Raw genomic sequence first — 23,300 nt, forward strand, 5'->3', positions numbered from 1 at the left:
TCCCATTCTGAGGGTTGCCTTTTGGTCTTGTTTATGGTTTCCTTCGCTGTGCAAAAGCTTTGAAGTTTCATTAGGTCCCATTTGTTTATTTTTGTTTTTATTTCCATTTCTCTAGGAGGTGGGTCGAAAAGGATCTTGCTGTGATTTATGTCATAGAGTGTTCTGCCTATGTTTTCCTCTAAGAGTTTGATAGTGTCTGGCCTTATATTTAGGTCTTTAATCCATTTTGAGCTTATTTTTGTGTATGGTGTTAGGGAGTGATCTAATCTCATACTTTGACATGTACCTGTCCAGTTTTCCCAGCACCACTTATTGAAGAGGCTGTCCTTTCTCCACTGTACATTCTTGGCTCCTTTATCAAAGATAAGGTGACCATATGAGCGTGGGTTTATCTCTAGGCTTTCTATCCTGTTCCATTGATCTATCTTTCTGTTTTACATTTTACATAGTTTTTATAGAGGAAAAGCTGGGTTTTCAGATGCTGGCAGTGACTGTACTGAAGGTTAGGCATTCATGGCATCTGTTTCATTCAAATAATTATTAGCTTTAATTCCCCTTTTAAGGCTCTTATGCGTAATAAAAATGGTTACAGTAAATAATTCACTACGTGACATTAATACAGCTATTGGCAATTATCATTTAAAATGCTGCTACTCCACCCAGGAGCTGTTTATTGCGTGGCTTCTTCTACACGGCTCCATGCTTTGGCTTTCTTCTTGGCCAGGGAGAACCAGACTGGCTCATCCGGCTCAGCTGGCTCATCCGGCTCAGCTGGCTGTTGTAGCATGGCTGGGAGAGTTGAAAACCTTCTGGTTTCTTCTTCCGTAGAAGGTACTTGAAATATCTTCTCATCTTCGAATCCTACTGGAACCATAGCAAATAACACACAAGCAGTTAAGAAGCCCCAGAGATACTGAAGTATGTTTATGGGATGCAGTAAAAATTTTCCTCCTTTCAGGTTTCCTCTGGCTTCTAAAAGTCAGTGCATGGGCAATGCCATAGGGTGGTATGTGAAAAGGGTAACATCAATATGGCTAGAGCCACAGGGGCCTGACATGGGAAGGCCTGAGAGAAGATACCTACAGCTATAAATGCCAATCTTTGGGTGGTTATTATTGGATTGTCTTACCCTTTTGAATTGAGATCAGAGAGGAAACATGTTGCATGGTATCTGTCCAGTTTTTAAAATTTCATATTAGGTAATATTGTTTTCGTTTTGCCAATCCATTATGCTGTATGAAATGATTGTTGATGACTCAATAGATACACCCTGTAAAAGTCTATATGCTAAATAACATTATATCAACTACTCCTACCTAGCAGCCTACTTCACTATTCCCCAGTTCTACTCCTTCCCTCATCCTGCTTTACGGTTGATTGACTTAGTGGCTTAGACTCAACCAGTGGTTCTCAACCCTGGCCACACATTAGAACCCCCTAGGGCTCTTTTTAAAAATACAAATGCACATGCTATTTCCTGAACTAATTGAATTAGAATCTCTAGCAATGGATCCAGGGCCATCTGTAATTTTTAAAAAGTACATCAGGTGATCCTAATGCACAGTGAGAGTTGGATTACTGTGCCCATGAGACTATTCACAGCTATAAGCAGGTCAAGTGCTGCTATATCATGGCCAGATGGTGGGTTCCTAATTCCTAGTTTAATTTCTTCATGAGGCGGACTGAGGCAGAGAACAGAGATGACTCAATATAAATCTATCCTCCCCTCCCCCTGCTCCTTCTGAAAAAAAAAATCCCCCTGGCACATGACTCTACTGATGAGACCCCATTCTATTCTATCACAGCGCAGTGTTTGTTTCAGCTTTCAACATTTCCCCACCTCTCATACCTCTGCTCAGAATACAGAGGGGCTGAAACAAGCCTTAGCTGAGAAAATACCGTTTTGCTATGGACTAGAAAGTGGCTTGGGTCTTTCCTCTTGAATACCAGCCACAGGAAAGTTCTAGTGAATGATCACAATTTTGTTCCGATACAGCTTCCTCGATGGGGTAAAAGACTGGAAGACCCTCTGAAAATTATACATTGGACTGACTTAGTCATAATAATTGGATTTTCCTAAAACAAGCTAATATCTGTATCTAATGGAAGAACCATGAGAGAATCATAAGCTGATTTGGGGGAAGAGACATGTATTGTCTGAAATTGCAAAAGTTTCACAACTTCTGCCAGGGCTATTTTGGGAGTGGGGGGTTGGGGTGTGTTTTTTACCTGCTCTGGTAGACTTCGGTGGCTTCAGTGCCATCTTCTCCTGTCTGTTAACATCAGAAGTGAAAACCCTCCTCGGTTGGTTTTCATCTGCAAGGCCAGTTCTCTTTAATACAAAAACGAAAACAGAAAGCTTGTAAGTCCTGACATGAAAACAGCAAATTACTTATTCAGATCACAAGGTGCAAGTCCTGTCCTGGGTATTATAAGTTCAACATTAATCAAAAGGAAAGAGAGAGATAAGGAAAGAAATAGCACAGAAAGCACCTTGGTTCAGAATTTAGGTTCACAAAATCTAAGCTGGCTCAACTTTATCACCTTTCTGAGCTGGGAGAAAAGGCTGTCTAATCATACAAACAGTGTAAACAGGTTAACAAGAGAATTATGTAACTTGACAACAACGTTTTCTCTAGGACTTTACCAGCACTTAACAGAAAGCTAACAGAAATGCGGTGGTCACAAACAAACCTTATCAGTTAACTGACTTGAGTTCCATAGATTTCTATGGAACAAAACCTATTTACATCTGATGTGCGCTCCTTGCATTACAAAGTGATATAACAATAGGTCTTTTCAAAATTGTACAGTTTAAGCTTTTCAAATTAACCTCTCCACAACTGGTCTAAATTAATTAGTTCATATACCCTAGTGTATTTCCCTCTGACAAAGCTTTAACCAAGGTGGACTTTGCCCCCTGTATGACCCTGCTCCCTTAAAAATACTAATAATGAAATGAAAAGATCTTTAAAGCAAAGAGTTAAACAGATTTTCACATGATCCCACAACAAATTCAGTAAGCACCTAAAAAAGTATAGGAACTTAGACATCTCGATATGTAAATTTCATTGAGTTTTCTTGAGTCAGTTTTATGTAGTTTTGACAAGAGGGGTTCTCATTCTAAAACTTCCAAAGACATTGAAAATGGGACATTGGAAGCAAGACATCATCCCAGCATGCCTGATCCACATGTGGTACCATTAGCCTAGTCCATCACATAACTCCTCTTTTAACCTATAGGGAGATGCCAGACCAAACCAAATCAATATATGGAAACCCAAACACCAAACACTACCTTTATTTACATGAAGTTAAATCATTATGTACTGATATGGAAAGGTGCCCAGAAATAAAATAAGTGAAAAATAATATGTATAGTTTAATTCCATTTATATTTTCTTAAATACATATACATATTTATAGGCCTAAAATCTGTAAGAATAGTTACTCAACTCTCACCCCAGTGGTGACCTTTGGGGATTTTTAATAACTACTTATTTCTCAACCAATTTCATGGAATCCTGCTCTAGAATATTTAGGGCAGGATTTGATTTACAGAATCTTCTCGTATTCATTACTTTTCACAAATGCTTTAAGAACATAAAGTGGAGCACATTTCTATGAGTACAAAGCAAGTCTTTTCCCCCAAAGAGTTCCCTTCCCTTGCCTAACACATCCAAAGAGCTGGGGAGCTGCATGTCTGGGAAAGTTCCCATTGTAAGCTCAATCAGTTGGCTCCAGCACCCTTTTGGAGTGTTTTGTGGGCCGTTCCAGGTCCTACCCCATATCTAGGTTCCTTAGTCTCAGCCTCGGCTCCAGCTCTATTCTTGGTTTCTGGCTCTTTCACAGGAATGTTGGCCTGGAGACTCTCCTGCCTCTGGTTTATCATGGTTATCCAAGCTGGCTCTGAGGTGGCATGATCTGACTGTCGACCAGGAGCTTTTCCTGAGAAAGGAATGAAAGAAGTTAGAACTAAAGTGAGACAGGGGCTTCCCTGGTGGCGCAGTGGTTGAGAATCTGCCTGCCAATGCAGGGGACACGGGTTTGAGCCCTGGTCTGGGAAGATCCCACATGCCGCGGAGCAACTAAGCCCATGCGCCACAACTACCGAGCCTGTGCTCCAGAACTCGCGAGCCACAAGTACTGAAGCCCACGTGCCACAACTACTGAAGCCTGTGCTCTAGAGCCCGCGAACCACAACTACTGAAGCCCACGCGCCTAGAGCCCGTGCTCCGCAACAAGAGAAGCCACCGCAGTGATAAGCCCACGCACCGCAACGAGGACCCCCTAACGCAGCCAAAAATAAATAAATTAAATAAATAAATTTATTTTAAAAATAAATAAATAAAGTGAGGCAGGCAGGGTCTTGAGACTGGCTGGGACCTACCCACAATAATGTCCCAAATGGGGATCCTTGTTAACTGCCAAATGAAAATAAAAAGATAACATATAGAGAAGGGCCCCCTTCTTTTGTGCCCTCCCCACAACTTGGCAAGGCAGGAGTTCCTTGAGTAGATAAGAAGCTGTACTTCAAAGTTTGCAAACCATCCTCTTACTGGTCCCTTTGCCTCCCTTGTCCATCCCTCTTCCTATCCCCATTTCAGGGTAGGACAATGGTTGCCAGGTGGGCTGGGAAAATTCCTAGGAGGCCAGACGCTTAGGTCACTGATGTCATTTTTCTAACTCCAAGGAAAATCCTATTGCATTTGTTACTTCGTGGTCTCTAATGCAAGTGTGTGGTTAAATGGATACGGTTATAGGCACGTACAAGACTGTGTGATGATGAGTCTGAAGGTACAAAGGCTTTGAGAGCCATAAATGCTCAAGAAATCACCTAGCTCTGGATTCTTGGACATTTCAGGTGAGTTAAGAAGCTGTGTAAGCACAAACATTTACAATAGATTAAGATTTCAAGCAGAGGGTCTGAACACAGTGCTCTATTAATGAGCCGGCTTTTAAAATCTACATGGTGCCGAGGAGAGCATCCACGTAACGGTATTTTGAGAAAAGCATAAACTCCCATCTACATGTAAGGTGCACGGGGAAAGGGGGATGGGGAGACGGTTACGTGTCCATTACAGAATGTGGACAAATGTCCAGAGGGGACCCCTTTGGGAAACAGAAGGAAGCTTGGTAAAATCTCTTTTCTCACCCTTATACTTCTATGAGGAAGAGGTTTTTCTCAGTTGGACTCCAAAAATGTTTTCAACAACAGCCCGACTGGTGGATAAATTTGAATGTCTGTTACCTTGATCACCACTCTCAAGAACTTCCTCCTTAGAGTAGGTGCCCCAAGAAGTGGATGTTTGCCAGACAGGAGCATCGGTGAACGTCACGGTTTTGGTAGCAGGAATCGGGACGTTCTTAATGAGGTCTTCAGAGTCTTGGCTGTGTTTCTTGGTTTTGTTTGCAGAAGCTGGGTCTCTCGGTAGGGACCAGCAGCTAGGATCGCTCTCCAACATGCTTCCCTCAGCAGCAGCTCTCATGGGACTTGAATAAACCTGTTGCTGGTGTTCAGGGGCTGCAGGAGCCTGAAAAGGGTGTCTGGGAGGCAGGTGCTCCTCCGAGCCTCTCCACTCCACAGTTGCACTCACTGGGCCTGGGCCTGTTGCGAAAGTCTGTGGCTGAAATTCAGCCTCATCTTCGGCTTGGCCAGGGTGTCTGCAAGGCGGCTGCTCTTTAGAACTACTGCACTTTACAGGAGTGCTCTCTGAACGTGAGAAGACTTCCTGCAGGCCTTCGGGCCTCCCCAAGCACGGTAAAGGGCTTTTCGCAGGCAGCTGCTTCAAAAAAATGCCTCCCTCAACATCGGTCCCCTCGTAGCCTGAGAAAACTTGGTGCTCAACTTCAGGCCTCGACAAGGGTTTGGAAGGTTGATTTGAAAACAGAGGATCCACATGGATTCCCTCCTCAGTAGAAGGGATCTCTGAAAAGATATGCTGTACCATAAACTTCATGAACAACTGGAAAAGATGATTGGGAAGCACCGATTCCTTAGATATGCCTTCTTCAACTGCCATGCTCTCTAGACGTGAGGACATTTCCTCAACTTTAAACTTGTTAACCCGCTGGGCAGGATATTTGGGAGGCAGTGACCCCCCAGAAATGCCCACCTCAACAGCAGCACCCTCATAACTTGACATTTGCTGGAGTTTAGGTCTCACAGTGGCCTGGGAATGTTTGGAAGGCAGCAGCTTGGTAGAAGCATCCCCTTCAGTGTCGACACTCTCTGGACCTGCAGAGATTGGTTGTTTCACGACTGGTCTCCTCTGGGCCTGAGAAGTCACTCTGGGAGGCCGCGCCCCCGTGGCAAAGCCCCACTCCGCAGCAGCGCTCTCTGGACCTGCAGAGGCTTGTTGCTCGGATGTAGGGCCCACCCAGGACTGGAAAGGGCGCCTGGGAGGCATCTGCTGCACAGAAGCACCCCACACTCCAGGTACGTTCTTTGAAGCCCAGGAGACTTCTTTTTGGTCTTTGGGCCTCCCCAAAGTCTGGGAAGCGCATCTGGGAGCCAGCTGCTCATCAGAACCGGTCATTTGCACAGCAAAACCGGATTCTGCAAAGACTTCTTGGCCATCTTTGGACTTCCTCAAAGGCTGGAGAAGGTGCCTGGGAGCCCGCTGCTGCCCAAAGCCACTCCCCTCTTTGGAAGCACTCTCGTAACACGAAAAGACGGCTCTCACTTCTGGCTTCCCCGAGGCACGGGAAGAATACCTAGGAGCCCACCGCCTAGGAACCTGCTGCTGCTCAGGACTGCTCACTCCCACAGCTGAACTTTCTGATTCTGGGAAGTCTTCTTGTTCATTTCTGTGCTTCTTGGAGGGCTGGAAAAGAGATCCAAGAGCCAGCTGCTGCTCAGAACCACTGTCAGCCTCTAAAGTACCCTCTGAGGCAATGGCTTCAGCTTTCAGCTCCCCCGAGGACAGGGAAAGGCTTCTGGGAGGCAGCCTCTCTGCAGAAATACCTCCCTCTACCAAAGCTCTCAGCAAGTTATCTGAAGTGCTTGCGGTAAAGGCCTGGAGAACGTTTCCAGGAGACTTTTCTTTGTAGGTATCTTGAGCTGACTTCATTTTAAATTGGACACTTTTCAAATCAAAGATGGACGCTTCTTCCTCTTCTGACTGGCTATCAGAAGGATCCGTAAACACTGAGAAAATATCTTGGGTTGTAGAAGGGCTTCCCACCACGGGTAAAAGAGCGGCTCTGGCTTCTGTCTTCTCGGCTCCAGAAGCCCCATCTTCACGGGATGGTGACAGACCACTAACCATGGACTCTTCCCTGTCTCCAGGTATGGGCTGTGATGCTGGTGCTTTTCTGCGTTCAAAATCTATACCGGCATTGCTCCTTCTCATGTCATCTTTATCTGAAAGCAGCTCCTGAGGAGTAGCGCTTTCTGTTTGTGCCGTCGGGGGCTGCTCCATGACTTGCTTCACCAAGGGCAGGTTCCAGGAACGGAAATCCCTGGCAGTCTTACCGGCAGGTGGGAACCAAGCTCCATTACCTAGGTCAAGTGCTAGACTGGATGCTTTAAAGCTTCTTCCTTTGGATTCATGCTCACTTCTTTCCAAAGTACTTGAGCCTCTCCTTCCACACTGTCTTCTGTATGCCGCTAGAAATGGGTAGCCCTGGCTCTCAGCGGCATCTCTGTTTGCAGCCGGATCTCTTGTCTTCTGTTCATAAATCCCAGTTTTGTTTCTCTGTTCCCAGCCTGAGGCACCTGTACCAAATAGAAGTAAGGAAAAGGAAAGATGTGTACTTTTGATTCTGTAAGATAAGAATACTCCTCCCTGGCCCAATGGGTACCTATTTGCTATTGAATTCCCTAGCATGGAGAAGTAGCTATTCCGAACACAGGGAACAACTTGGTCACTATTAGCCTTCTGTGGTGGGAAATTTTTAAATCAAAGTGAAATCCGGTTTTATGAACTGATTCCAAGGTCGGCACATCACCATTATATCAATACTCTGTTCCACCATTAGATGTGAGACACAGCAAAAGGCAATTTTTGAACTTGTAACAACGATTACCTTTTAGGAAACTGACTGGGGCAGGGTGAAGGGAAATTCTACTTCCTACTTAGTATTTCTATTTTCTACTTAATACTACTTAATTTTTATATAATGTGCAGGTATTGCTTTATTTTTTAGAAAGGTGTCAACAGGGGTTATCTGGAAGGTAGGATTATGGCCCCCCATTTCTTCTGCTTTCAACTCTCTTTATTAAAATAATCTGATGTAATATACATGCAAAGCCATTCTTGGAAAGCCTTAACAACTGCATCGGTCCACAGGCTTCAGGTCGAGCACAAGGCAGCAGTTCTACAGACTGCTCCTCTCCTCTCTAGTACTTTTACTAAGGAACTTATTTTAATCCCCAGGTGGGAGGGCCCTCGGGGGCCTCCCCTCCCTCATCATCCACTGGTCCCTAGCTCCATCTAGTGGTTTCACATCCAGCATACAGTGTTGAGCATGGGGTGCTGTACTCCAAACCACTCCCATGACATGGAAAACCAAAGTATCTGCCCTCATGGACACTGAATAAGTATTATCCTCTGTGTGTAAAAGTGACAGCTATTAAAAATAAATATGAGGGCTTCCCTGGTGGCGCAGTTGTTGAGAGTCCGCCTGCCGATGCAGGCGACGCGGGTTCGTGCCCCGGTCCGGGAAGATCCCACATGCCGCGGAGCTGCTGGGCCCGTGAGCCATGGCCGCTGAACCTGGGCGTCGGAAGCCTGTGCTCCGCAACGGGAGAGGCCGCAACAGTGAGAGGCCCGCGTACTGCAAAAATTAATTAATTAATTAATTAATTAATTAATTAATTATGAAAAGAGGATAAAAAGAAAGCAAAAGAAATTACTCATTTAATTTCTTGTTTTGTTATGCAGAAGAGTTTTGTGGTTTTGTTTCTTTTCATGGGAAAACGTATTTACGGATATCCTGCCTTTGAACCCACATGTGAAATCCTTTGTGGAAAAAATATGAAAGAGCTGTTTGACTTAATTTGTGGAACAGGAATTTTGGTTTATCAAGTATTGCTTGAAATTAGATTGCCATCAGCTGGAGCTAACACACACACACACACACACACACACACACAGATTTTCACTCCAGTGGTATTTGTTGTTTGGGGATTTGATGGGTGTTGGCCGCCAAGGACATCTGTCTGCAGCTTCCCAAGCCCTCTTTGCCCAAGGATATGGGAACTGGCCTCACTGTTAACACAAGACCTTTTCTCTCTACTGGAAGAGAAAAGCAACTTTAAAAAACCAGGGTCTTTTTCACCAGTTCTGTTATTATTGTCTGGTTCTGTTGCTGAGGGGGAATGCTGAAGGGGAAATCACTGGCTGCCCTCAGATATCTGGGCTCACGGAGGAACTCAGCATGTACATTAGACATAGAATTAAACACACAAACAAACATAAAACACCTCTCTGGTTGGAAATTCATTTAGGTACAATAGGAATCCAGGTATGGCCCTTTACCTAAATCTCACACAAGTGGCAACTGTATTAATTGGGCAGTTTAGATGGATAAACTTGGACCACATTAGTATGCATCTTAAACTGAAAGCTCTCTGAGGACTACAACAGCAGGCCTGGGTTCCTGTCACATAGCATCATGCCGGTAAGCTTGAGGACATGTTTCTGGGTGAGGGTGAAGATATGCCAACCTATACTGTCTTTTTTCGGCCTCTTTTGGTCAGCTTCTTTCCCTTCGGTTGTGCTTTTCTCTTCTTCAGAAGCCAGTGGAAGGCGTGGCTTCACCTGCTTTGGTTTTGCCTAAAAGAGGGAAAGAAAGAGCTTGAATCAAACTTAAGCACTCTGAACCCACCCCTGAATGGTTGCTGAAGAAAAAAGCATCAGGAAAAAAGTCCTTACTATCCAAATGGCTCTGTTGGAAGCATAATAATACAATTCACAATGGAAATTATTTCCAATGGCGTCCATAACCTGGTGATCATTCTACCTATTAGAAGTGGTTCACCTAGATTTGAGGTTTCTGATCTCTGAGTGATATGCTGCAGGGAACTCTAGAAAACACCCCAGAAACCACTGACCCACACTGCAAGGCCATAAGTCTGAAAATGGGGTTGCTGGGCCTGACAACAATCATACTCTTGGCAACACTGGAATTCTTAAATTTGCTTCACCAGACCTGGGAGCCACATTCAAGTCCTGTTTGGCTTCTTTTCAGGGGATTTAATGAAAGCATGAATTATATCTTTCTAGCTCAAAAGAAGAAAAAGGATTGGGGTTTGGTTAGGAAGGAAGAGAGAAAAAGATGAAGGGCTCAGCCCTCACACTGAAGGGGGTGAAATTGGTTTAGTATAATCAAGGTTTTCAGGTAATGACAGTGCAGCTTTGGAAATGTCAGAGTTGCACTGCACTGAACAGTGTCTGTAATTAGCTTTGTGTAAGCCTTTGTGATATACATCTAAAGGCAAACATACAACTCTTTATGTTCCTACTCGAAGTGCCTATGTAAACAGACACAGCTCAAAATTATTTACTTTTGAGTGAATGAGGTCAGATAGACCTGGATTCAGATCTTTGCTCCATCATTTACTCTCTGTGTGATCTTGGGCAAATTATTTTCTAAATCTCTGTCCGCATCTATAAATTAAGGATAAGGGGAAACCTCCTGTGGGACTTGCAGACCTAAGAGATTCCAAAGCAGGGAGCCAGTGGCAGCAGCCTCTGTGTCATAAATGTTCCTGGACTCTTTTGTATTCATCCATGTGTCAGGGAGAGAGTCGCAAGGAAGAAGTAGATGTCCTGGCCTTGTTAGAGAGCGCTACCCAGGCCTTTCCTCAATTAGGCAGAAGGAAGAAAGTCAGAAAGAAGAGTCACGCTAAGTTTCCCTTAGCCAACGTTCCCTGTCTTCCAGGTTTGTGGTGAGGTTTCCAGGCGATCACGCACATACAGGATTTAGTGCACAGCAATTGATCAGCCTCTGCTTGACACCAAACCAAGGAGATTCTCTCAGGGCCACCAGAACGCCCTCCTAGGCTGGCCACCCTACCAACTGTTCTTTCAACTTATACTTTGTTTTCCTTTTAAAGCTAAACTGTAATGTTTAAGCTAGGGGCAACATGATGGGGTGAAAAGGGTACTGGGATGGAAGTCAAAAGACTGGGTTCTGGTCTTAGCTCTGCCACTACCAGAGTGTTTGACCCTGGGCATCTATTTGTGCTTTACTGTCCTTCCCGGTAAAATGCTTTTAACTATGAAATCTTTTCACCTTTTCCAGCTCTGATTTACAGCCCTTTACTTATAGTCCAGAGTTACTGAGACTAAAGATTCACCAAAGTGGATCGTCCAGCTAACTGACACAGCCTTTAAAGTACCAACATCTTTTCATTCTTAGCTTTTAGTAAACATCTTTTCCAAAGGCATTACTTCCCTATCTTCCTAAATAGGGATCAGGGAATATAGTCCAACTTTTCTTGATGATTTGGATGAATAATGAACATGACCTATTACACCGGATACAGTGTGGCCCTGCTACTGTTGCTGCCATCTGCCCCCCTTGTAGTCACCCTAGTGAATTAATAAACGAGGGAGGATGGCAGAAATAGCTGAGAAACTCTCATGCCTAGGGATGGTAAGGGTTTAACTGCACCACCAAAGATTAGACTTTCTGCCTGCAAGCCCAAGATTTAACCTATAACAACCTGACTCAATTCTTCAATTTACTAATAGAGAGTTTATGACATTAAAGCAGGACAAATGTTTAGATTGATGTTAGGAAATATTGACTATAAATAATTTAACTCTATTCATTAACCTATAAAATACATAGTTAGCTTACTCAAATTAATAGAAAGAGAAAACTACATGTCTTAAAATGTTAATTTTCTTAATTGTAATCCCCAAGGTAACCACAAGAAAGTAATTTTAAAATATATAGAGAAGGGAATGAAAACAGTACACTGAAAAAAATTAATTAAATCCAAAATAAGGTAGTAATGGAAGAACTGAGGTACAAAAAAGATGTAAGATATATAGGGAAAAAAGAGCAAAACAGAAGAGAAGTCCTTCCTTATCAGTAATTGCTATGAATGTAAATGAATTAAACTCTCCAATTAAAAGGCAGAAATTGGCGAGATGAATTTTAAAAACATGATCCATTTATATGCTATCTACAAGAGACTCGCTTTAGATCCAAAGACACAAATAAGTTGAAAGTGAAAGGATGATTAAAGGGCTTCCAAGCAAATGGTAGCCAAGAGAGAGGTCAGGTGGCTATACTAACATCAAACAAAACAGACCTCAGGTCAAAATTGTTATAGGAGACAAAGATGGACATTATACATTGATAAAAGGGTCAATCCATCAGGAAGATAGAACAATCATAAATGTATACACACCAAACAACTGACCCACTCCTAAATACATGAAGCGGAAATTGACAGAATTGAAGGGAGAAATGGACAGTTATACAATAATAGAGACTTCAGTATCCCACTTTCAATAATGAATAAATAGTTAGACAGAAGAGCAATAAGGAAATAGAGGACTTGAAACAATACTATAAACCAAGTAAGCCTAACAGATATATACAGAACATTCCAATCAACGAGAGCATAATACATATTCTTCTGAAATACACATGGAACATTCTCCTGTATAGACCAGATGCTAGGCCACAAAATAAATCTTAATAAATGTTAAAAGATTGAAATCATGCAAAGTCTCTTCTCTGACCACAACAGAACAAAACTAGAAATCAATAACAGTAGGAAGACTGGAAAATTCACAAATAGGTGGAAATTAAACAACACACCCTTAAGCAACAAATGGGTCAAAGAAGAAATCAAAAGGAAAGTTAGAAAATACTTTGACATGAATTAATACTAAAACACAACATAACAAAACTTATGTGATACAGCAAAAGCAGTCCTTAGAAATTTATAGCTGTATATGCTTGTTAAAAAAGAAGAAAGGTCTCAAATCAATAACCTAACTCTCCACCTTAAGAAACTAGAAAGATAAAACTAAACCCAAAGCTAGCAAAAGGAAGGAAATAACAAAGATTAAAGCAGAGGTAATGAAATAAGGAACAGAAAAACAATACGGAAAATCAATGAAACCAAAAGTTGGTTCCTTGAAAAGTAAAACAAAACTGACAAGTCTTTAGCTAGATTGATTAAGAAAAAAAGAGACAAGATACAAATTACTAAAATAAGAATGAAAGGGAACAATTACTACTGATCTTATAGAAATAAAAAGGATTATAAGACAGTACTATGAATAACTGTATAGATAGCCTAGATGAAATGGATAAATTCCTAGACACATCCAAATTACCAGAATTGAATCAAAAAGAAATAGAAAATCTGAATATGCCTATAACAAGTAAAGAGATTGAATCAGTAATCAAAACCTCCCAACAAAGAGAAACCCAGGACCAGATGGCTTTACTGGTGAATTCTACCAAACTTTTAAAGGATAATGCCAATCCTTCACAAATATTTCAAAAAAAATATGAGGGAACACTTCCTGATTCTATGAGGCAAACATTACCATGATTCCAAAGCCAGATAAAGGCATCACAGGAAAAGAATGCTATAGACCTACATCCCTCATGAATACATGTGCAAAATACTAGCAAACCAAATCCAACAGCATATTAAGGGCAATTACACTTTATAAGCAACTGGGATTTATCCCAGAATTGCAAGGAGGTTCAACATATGAAAATAATTATGTAATATATTATGAAAATCAAATGTAATATACCATATTAACAGAAAGAAAGAAAAAATAATATCATCACAATTGATGTAAAAAAAGCATTTTACAAAATCCAATACCCTTTATGCTAAAAGCACCTAACAAACTAGGGATAAAAAGCATATATGAAAAACCCATAGCTAACATCATACTTAATGGTGAAAGGCTTAATGGTGAAAGCTTTTCCCCTAAGATGAGGAACAAGACAAAGATGTCTGCTTTTGCCACTTTTATTCAGCAGTCTACTGGAAGTTCTAACCAGAGCAATTAGGCAAGGAAAAGAAAGAAAATGCCTACAAATTGGAAAGGAAGTAAAACTATTCCTCTTTACAAATGACATAATCTTATGTACAGAAAATTCTGTATATAGATATAGTCATTATACTTATAATGAATGATCAGATGTGGAATTTCAAAGAGAAATGGAAACTATTTTTAAAAGGAGCCAAATAGAAATTCCCAGAACATATGAAAATTACAATGTCTGGGGAAAAAACTCCCAGATTGATTTTGCATACTCATGAAAGCAGAAGAAAATACCAAATAAATTTGTATAGAGAAGTCAATATAAATGACATACTATAAAGAAAAGAAATTAAAAGATTAACAAATTTAAAAAAAGAAAAATCCCCATAAATCTGTTAGAGCTAATAAATGAATCAATCATAGTTGAAAGATACAAAATCAACACACAAAATCTAGTTGTATCTCTATACACTCAGAATGAACAACCCAAAAAAGGTAATTAAGAAAACACTTCCATTTACAATAGCATCAAAAAGAATGAACTAATTGGAAATAAATTTAACCAAGGGGTTCAAGACTTGCACACTGTAAACTACAAAATATTGCTGAAAGAAATTAAAGAACTAAAAAAATTAAAAGACATCTCATGTTCATGGATTGGAAAACCTAATGTTAAGATGGTGATACTCCCGAAAGTGATCTACAGTTTCAGTGCCATCCTTATCAAAATGCCAATGTGTCTTTTTGAAGATATGGAAAAACTGATTGTAAAATTCATACAGAATTTCAAGGGATCTTGAATAGCCTAAACGATCTTGAAAAGGAAGAATAGAATTGGAGGACTCACACTTCTTGATTTCAAACCTTACTACAAAGCTACAGTAATCAGGACAGCGTAGTACTGGCATAAGCATAGACATATAGATCAATGGAATAGAATTGAGAGTCCAGAAATAAGCCCATTCATCTACGGTTAAGTGATTTGCAGAAGGGTGACAAGACCATTCAATGGAGAAAAGAATAGTCTTTTCAACAAACGGTGCTGCGACAACTGGATAGCCACATGCAAAAGAATGAAGTTAGACCCTTATCTCACACAATATGTAAAAATAAACTCAAACTGGATCAAAGGTCTAAATATAAGAGCTAAAACTCTTAGAAGAAAACATAGGGGTAAATCTTCATGATCTTAGATTTGGCAATGGTTTCTTAAATATGACACCAAAAGCACAAGTACCAAAAGAAAAAAATCAATAAATCGGACTTCAATAAAAATTTTATCCAATTTTGTTCTCTTGATAAAGTTAAAAAACAACTCACAGAATGGGAGAATTTTTTTGCAAATCGTATATCTGATAAAGGTGTAGTATCCAGAATATATAAAAAACCTTTTACAACTCAACAACAAAAAAACAAACAACCCAATTTAAAAATGGGCAAAGAACTTGAATAGACATTTCTCCTAAGAAGATAATACAAATGGCCAATAAGCATATGAAATGATGCTTCACGTCATTAGTCACTAGGGAAATGCAAATCAAAACCGCAGTGAGATACTTCACACCCACTGGAAACACTGTATATAAAAAAAGGAAAATAACAAGTGTTAGCCAGGATGTAGAGATATTGGAACCCTCATATATAGTTGGTGGGAATGTAAAGTGGTGTAGCTGCTGGGGAGAACAATTTGGTGGGTCCTCAAAAAGTTAAGTATAGAATTACCATACGACCCAGCAGTTCCACTTCTAGGTATATACCTAAATGAATTAAAAACAGGTGTTCAAACAAAGACTTGTGTATGAATGTTCACAGCAGCAATAGCCAATGGTGGATAGGACCCAAATGTTCATCAATGGATGAACAGCTAAACTAAACATGGGACATCCATACAATGGAGTATTATTCAGCCATAAAAATGACTGAAGTACTGATCTGTGCTACGACGTGGACCTCAAAAACATTATGCTAAGTGAAAGAAGCCAGACACAGAAGGCCATATATTGTGTGATTACACTTACATGAAGTATCCAGAGTGGGCAAATCCAGAGACAGAAAGCAGATTAGTAGTTACCAGGGGCTGAGAGGGAGGAGGAGTGATGAGTGATTAGTGGGCCTGGGGCTTCCTTATGCAGGAACCAAAGCTATTCTGGAACTGGAGGGCGGTGATGGTTGCACAACATTGTGAATGTACTTAATGCCACTGAGTTGTACACTTCAACATGATGAATTTTATGTTATGTGTATTTTACCATGATAAAAAATGTTATCTAATTCAATCCTTCCACCAGTTCAGACTGTTCCAATTTGTCTGACTTAGTGCTATTGTCGTAGCCTAAATTCATAAATCAGTGAGCATCCTAATTTGGCTTTGAGAGTTTGACGGCCAACTGTCCTGAGCAGAGCCTATGACAGAAGCAAGCATGTCAGCTCCATGACACGACAACAAGGAATGTTAAAGCCTGTGCTTTAACTTTGGTCCTAACCAAATTGTTTTTTTGTTGCCATATCTAACTGAAGGCTGCTTCTCTCCATAGAATCTTTTAATATCAAAACAGAGGAGTTTTGCGCTGACTGGACAATTATCTTCATCATAAATTACCTTTCTGTATACTTTTTAGTCCCCAAGGTTAATTGTTCTAAACTCTACTTCACTCTAAAAGACCTCTAAAGCTCAAAAACAACCAATCAAATTAACCACACAATAGTATGAGAATGGAAGTGTTGATATGAGCAAAATCTGCGATTTTCCAATTGTTGATGGGTATTTTTTGGTTGGCAAAGCTAGACATATGAAATACACATACCTGCCCTCTCGTGTCAAATGACTTTTCATACGAATATGTGTCTATCAAACAATACTACATGCCCTAACCTTTGAGATTTGGGCATTGGAATCTATAGAGGCTTTACTTCCATAAAAATCTCTATTGTTTTCTTCGTGAAATAACTGAAAACATCCGCAAACTTTTTTTTCAGAAATACTGTCTTCCATTTCTTATAAATTACAGTGCTGATTATTTGGTTTGTAGACTTGGACAGAAAATGTAAACCACCAGGCAAACCAAAAGCAAGAATGGCAGCTCCTTCCCCAGACATCCCCCTAGTAGTGAGCTACAGCAGGAACAAAAGCGTCCCCCACAACCTGCGACTTAGGATGGAGCTAACACTTGCCTTCTTCAATGTCAAGATCGTGTGTGATAAACCCTTCTTCCGTGGGCTCTTCAGTGACTCATCAGCAACAGAGATTTCTTCAAACTCCTTAGAGACTGTGTCAGATTGAATAAGAGGTGAGCTGATGCTGGGTTGGCGTGGGCCCCGTGGTGGGATCTGTCAAGGAGGAGGATAGAAGGAAAAAGTTAAAACTTGTGTGCCTTCCTCCAAATTACTTGTTGCTTAATGATTGAAGGGCTAAGAACCCAAAGTGAAAACTATGAGCCACGGAAAGCATCTCCTACCTCCTTGTCTTCCCTTCCAGTACGTCCTCAAACCAAAGACGAATAGCCTTGGTTCACTCTCTGGGGATTGGCTGCACCCGTTTGCCAATCCCCAAAGACAGAAACTTCAAATTGCTTGTTTGATCCAAACCAGAATCCTGGTGTTACCTCCTACTGATGCCAACTATAAATCTTGTTTGAGTCTGATCTTTGTTTTGACCTTGGCCCTGTCTTTGGAAGTCCAGATCTTGTGAAGGTGAGTCTTTGAGTTACGATCTGGGTTTTCTATCATTCTATCAGTCCAGGAATTGTCTGGATCAAATCTTGACCGTGTTGGTTGCTTGTCTTAAGCCTGTCAAGATTGATTTTCTGGGATTTTTAGAAAATCTACAGAACGAGTCCTGGTTAGAACTGGTTTTTACTAGTTTTCTGAAGTGGATAAAGTTGATCGTTTGGGTTTACCTTGAGCTTCAGCAGACTGATTTAGTTGATTCCAGTTTGAAGTTCATGGTACACTTGAATTTGAGGCACCGGTCCCTGCCACGGTCCCCTTGATGTGGATCAGAACACCTGATTTTATCTTTAACAAGTACTGGCTAAGCATGTGCAGTGTACCACACCCATTCTAGGCAGTGAGTCCACAGCAATAAACAAAAAAAAATCCTTGTTGTCATGGAGCTGACATGCTTGCTTGTCATAGGCTCTGCTCCTGTTCAGGACAGACGGCAGTCAAACTCTCAAAGCCAAAGAAAAGGGGCCACAATGAGTTTCTGCCTGTGGGGTACTCCCAGCCAACGTCTAAGGTGCCCTCTTATTACTACCAGGTCCCACTGGGGGCTCTTGAGGAGAGACCTTGGGGATTAACCATCCCCAAGCCCAACTGCGATAATAATCACTATACTAAGGGCAGCTAACTTTTACTGAAGGCATTACTCTGCTTTAATCTTTATTATTTCCGGCTAGGCAGGGAGTGCTCTCCATAGATGTATTTCATTCAAACCTTACAATTCTTTGAAAGCGTTTGCTCTTGTGGTCTCCATATTACCGATGGGGGAAACCAGGTCTGAGAAATTACATGACTGGCCCTAAGGCTCACAGTGGCAGAGCAAGCAACTGAAAAGGCCTGCTTGTCTTTAAGCCTACGTTCTTAACCAATCCGCACTCCTGCCTCCTAACTACGAGGGCCGGGAAGGGGATGTTCCATACTCAAGTTCAGGAAGTTTAAAGGCAACAGCCAGAAGAGGTGGTGTGCCTGCTTCCTTAAGAAGGGCTGCAGAGGGAGAGTCGGGTCTGTGAACAATAAGAAAAGCTGCTTTGTGCTCTCAGTTTCTTAAATGACTGAATTCAGTTTGATTCAACGATAAGAAGATGCTAATAATCTGCTATTACCTCTTCTTGTCAATTTGTCCTCAAATAAAAAGAACATGAAACATCTTGAAGAGTAATCTAGGCACCCACATTCCTAACACTTCAGATAGGACATCAGGTGAAAATCTGCCAGGAGCATATGCTTGTCAGAGATGAATCCATGTATGTCTAAGTACGCACAGCTGGGGCGGTGAAACTCCGAATGGCTCATGAAATCACTTATGGTTCCTTTGGCCGTTCACTCCTCTCCGATTTAGATAACTGTGGTAATTCTAGAGCTAATACATGTCGATGGGCGCTGACACCCCCTCTCGGGGGGTGGGGGATGCGTGCATTTATCAGATCAAAACAAAAAATTGGCTCGGTCTTGGTATTTCTAACAAAACTGTATGCCTGGATTTCCTCTCCCACAATCTCCCACTTGCTCTGAATGTCACTTAATCCATTAAGAATCCTGCTCCTTCAAGGGACCCAACCATTGGCCAAGTCCGTATTTACCCCAGCTTCTATGCAACACTGCATGTCAGGACCCTTGACTTAATGCTATCAACCACCCTGTCATTTAGGAATGTCACCTTGGCACTTAAGGGAAGTTTCCCACGCAAGCATCAATCTGGTTGTTGATGACTCAGCTTCTGTTAACACCCTACTCCACCTTCAGCCCTGTTTCCCAAGGGAGGGACTAAGGAAGCAAACCAAAAGTATGAGGTGTGGGCCCAAACCAGACATTGAAGAAAACTTGTTTTTGGGCTACTGTGGTTTTCCCTGCCCCCTTCACTGTGGGAAGAAACGCCCCTAGAATCTTTTTCTTATCTTTTTTTATTTTAATGGACTATCTCTTCTATAAGAGTCTCTTTGTTTCTGGGACTGAGAGAAGGGAGAGAGGGAGGAGTCCAGGAAACAATGTTCTCCTTTCTGAATGTAAGAAATAACCCCGTGGCATTTGCTCGTGTGTACCTGGATTTTTGCCGATTTTTGCCACTGGATGCCAAGGGAGTATAGCTGTGGAGACAAGTGAAAGCTGGTGTTGATGTTTAAAACTGAAGACTGGAAAGTTCATGGAAGTGACTTTTCCTGCTGTAGTGCGAGAGGCCAACAGTCTGCTGACCTAGGGGCTGCTTTACAACCATAAGATCAGCACTACTGGTGACCATCTCAGTGTTTGCTTCTCCACCCTTCATGGCTAATGTACCCAGCAGAACTTCCACACACAGTATGAAAACCAGAGCGAGAGATAGGGGGTCTTAAGCAGACATGTCAGAAATAAGCCCCAGTTACCTCTTGCCAAATGCAAAATAATCAGCTCTCTAGTGGAGAAGAGTCTGACTGAGCAATGGGTAGGGGTAACTGAAGGTAAGAGACTGTTCTACGTAGGTGTTGCAGGGCCAGAGAAGCTCAACATCTTAGAGACTGGTGTAAGGGAAAGACTATGGGTTTGGAGGTCAACACATCTGGGTCAGAGTTCCAGGTCTACCACTAACTATACGGGTCAGCTTGAGCAATTTCTTTAATCTCTCTGAATCTTTATTCAATCCTCACGAGCAACCCTTTGAGGTAGATATTAATATTATACCCAATGTAGATGAGGAAAGGAAGGCTTAGCGAGGTTAAGCAATCAGCCCAAAGTCTCAGAGCCAATAAGTAGCAGAGCAAGGATTCAAGTGTAGGTCTATCTGTCCGACTTTGAACAATTCTCTTCTATTACCTCAGTGATCTTGGTGCCTGCAACCCCGACTCCACTTCTGGGCACAGATTGCGGCCTAGCTCCAAACGCAGCTCCAGGCACACTACCATTCAAAGTTCTAGGCAGAGTTCTAAAAATATAAGATCTCTGTGGAAGAAAGAAAAAACATGGGGGTTGGAATGTCTGCACATTAACAGTGGAATGTCACTGTCATAATACTTAAAGCATTCTTGGGGTGTGTAAAGAGAAGTGAACATGGTGATACCAGCCAACACTGTGTGCCGGGTACTAGGTAAGCACATCATGTATTTATTTGTTCTCTCATCAATGTTTACAACAGTGGGGTAGAATCAGCTGAGAAGCAGGTCCAAATTCCTCCCTCCTTGTTTTTTGACAGGAGAGGAGTCGGGAATGGAAGATGAATAGTCCAATTAGGCACTGATGCTCGAGTTCACTGTTACCTGAAGCTGTCTGCCTCTCTGGACCTCTGGAGAGGGGCATATTCTGCTTCCTGATCTTTCAGACTCAGACTTCAACATGAAGATGCTGTCGTGGGACAGGACTTTGTTCCCCATGCTGCTCTTGGCCCTGGACAGGAAGGAAAAAGTCTTGAAAGCAGCCAAGGGAACCAAATGAACCAAAGACACATGTATCAATATGTCTATAATATGGCCTACCATAGACACCTCAGAAGCATATGTGCTGACACAGAAAGTTGTCCATGAGATATAGAGTGAACAAAATAAAGAACAGTATGGTCCCATTTAATACATATACATATATTACATACATATGTAGTTTGTGTTCATAGAGAAAAGTCTGGAAGGATATCCACCATATTGTTAGTGGTGGAATGGCACTAGGAACTCTGAGGAATGGCACTAGGAACAGGAGGGGTATTTTCATTTTATACTCTATGTACTTCTGCATAATTTTGATTTTTTAAAATGATCAACATGTATCTTTTTTATATAATAGCTTTACTTTTACTGAGATATAGTTTACCTACCATACAATTCACCATTGAAAGTATATAGTTCAGTAGTGGCAACACTGAGGAAGGGGAGGGAAGACCCTGAATCTTGCTATTATTAAGATGAGAGTTATAAAAGATCTTTCACACACAATTTGTCTCTAGTGTTTTTGTTTTGATGAAAAATATCACATATGTGGGCTTCCCTGTTGGCGCAGTGGTTGAGAGTCTGCCTGCCGATGCAGGGGACACGGGTTCGTGCCCCGGTCCGGGAAGATCCCACATGCCGTGGAGTGGCTGGGCCCGTGAGCCATGGCCACTGAGCCTGCGTGTCTAGAGCCTGTGCTCCACAACGGGAGAGGCCTCAATAGTGAGAGGCCCACGTACCGAAAAAAAAAAAAAAATATATATATATATATATATATATATATATATATATATATATATATATCTCACATATGTGCCCAGATGCTGGATACTTTCATTCACCAGGTCTTTTCCTCTTTCACACAAGGGTTCTGCAATATATTTGTCCTATTTTCAAATTCATCTTATGCACCCACCCTACTCACCTCCAGCTTGCTAAACCCAGATGGAAACACCTTCTGATTGGGAATGGAACCAGGTTGATAAGAATTACGTTAGGACAAATCAGGGGAAAGTTAGAAGCAAATGAAAGGCTAAAGAGGCTAAAGGCACAAGACACTCCTTTGCAGATGTGGAAATATATTTCACCTTTTAAAATTTTCAACCAAAGACATCACAAGAAAAGAAAACTACAAACCAATATATCTTATGAATATAGATGCAAAATTCTTCAATAAAATACTAGCCATCTGAATCCAGCAACATATAAAAAGAATTATACACTATGACCAAGTAGGACTTGCAAGGAATGCAAGGTTACTTTAATATATGAAAACCAATTAATGTAATATACAATATCAATAGAATAAAAAGAAGAAACCACATACATGGTCACTTCAATAGATGCAGAAAAAGCATTTGTAGAATCCAACATTTTTTCATGAAAAATACACTCAACCTTGATGGAGAACATCTGTGAGAAACACACAGGTAATATCATAATGATGAAAGACTGGATGCTTTCTCCCTCGGATCAAGAACAAGACAAGGATGTCTGCTCTCACCACTTCTAGTCTGCATTGTACTGGGTTCTAGCCAGGGAAATTAGGTAAGAAAATGAAATAAAGGCCATCCATACTGGACAGGGAGAAGTGAAATTATCTCTAATCACAGATGACATAATCTTGTGTATAAAACTCCTAAGGAACCCATTAAAAACTACTAGAACTAATCAATGAGTTCAGCAAGGTTGCAGGATACAAGACCAATATATAAAAATTGATTGTATTTCTATATACTTGCAATGAACAATCCAAAAGTGAAATTTAGAAAACACTTCCACTTACAATACCACCAAAAAGAATAAAATATGGATGGACCTAGAGATTATTATGCTAAGTGAAATAAATCAGACAGAGAAAGACAAATACCGTATGATCTCACTTATATGTGGAATCTAAAAAACAAAACAAAAATCAAGACAAAACAGAAACAGACTTATAGAAACAGAGAGCAAACTAGTGGTTGCCAGAGAGGAGGGGAGGTGGGGGGCTAGGCTAAATAGGTGAAGGGGATTAAGAGATACAAACTCCCAGGTATAAAATAAATGTCACAGGGATGTACTATACAACATAAGGACTATAGTCAATAATACTGTAATAATTTTGTGCGGTGACAGATGGCTACTAAACTTCTCATGGTGATCCTTTCATAATGTATTTGATCGACTCAGTATGTTACACAGCTGAAACTAACAATATTGTGTGTCA

The 23,300-nt window shown here is 41.3% G+C and overlaps 1 protein-coding gene across 1 annotated transcript in view; it reads right to left on the reverse strand.

Moving 5' to 3' along the window:
* Window positions 1-670: 670 nt before the first annotated feature.
* Window positions 671-23,300, reverse strand: part of KIAA1210 — a gene marked incomplete at both ends in the record, with an annotated part of 54,630 nt that continues 32,000 nt past the window's right edge. Inside the window, 7 exon segments of the mRNA XM_082865138.1 lie at window positions 671-864; window positions 2,230-2,332; window positions 3,785-3,948; window positions 5,111-5,165; window positions 5,169-7,720; window positions 9,674-9,782; window positions 20,933-21,059. Of these exon segments, the coding sequence (XP_082721264.1) occupies window positions 671-864; window positions 2,230-2,332; window positions 3,785-3,948; window positions 5,111-5,165; window positions 5,169-7,720; window positions 9,674-9,782; window positions 20,933-21,059 (3,304 nt within the window).

The sequence above is a fragment of the Leucopleurus acutus genome, assembly GCF_964270905.1.
Source record: "Leucopleurus acutus genome assembly, chromosome: X".
In the NCBI taxonomy this organism is placed as follows: Eukaryota; Metazoa; Chordata; class Mammalia; order Artiodactyla; family Delphinidae; genus Leucopleurus; species Leucopleurus acutus.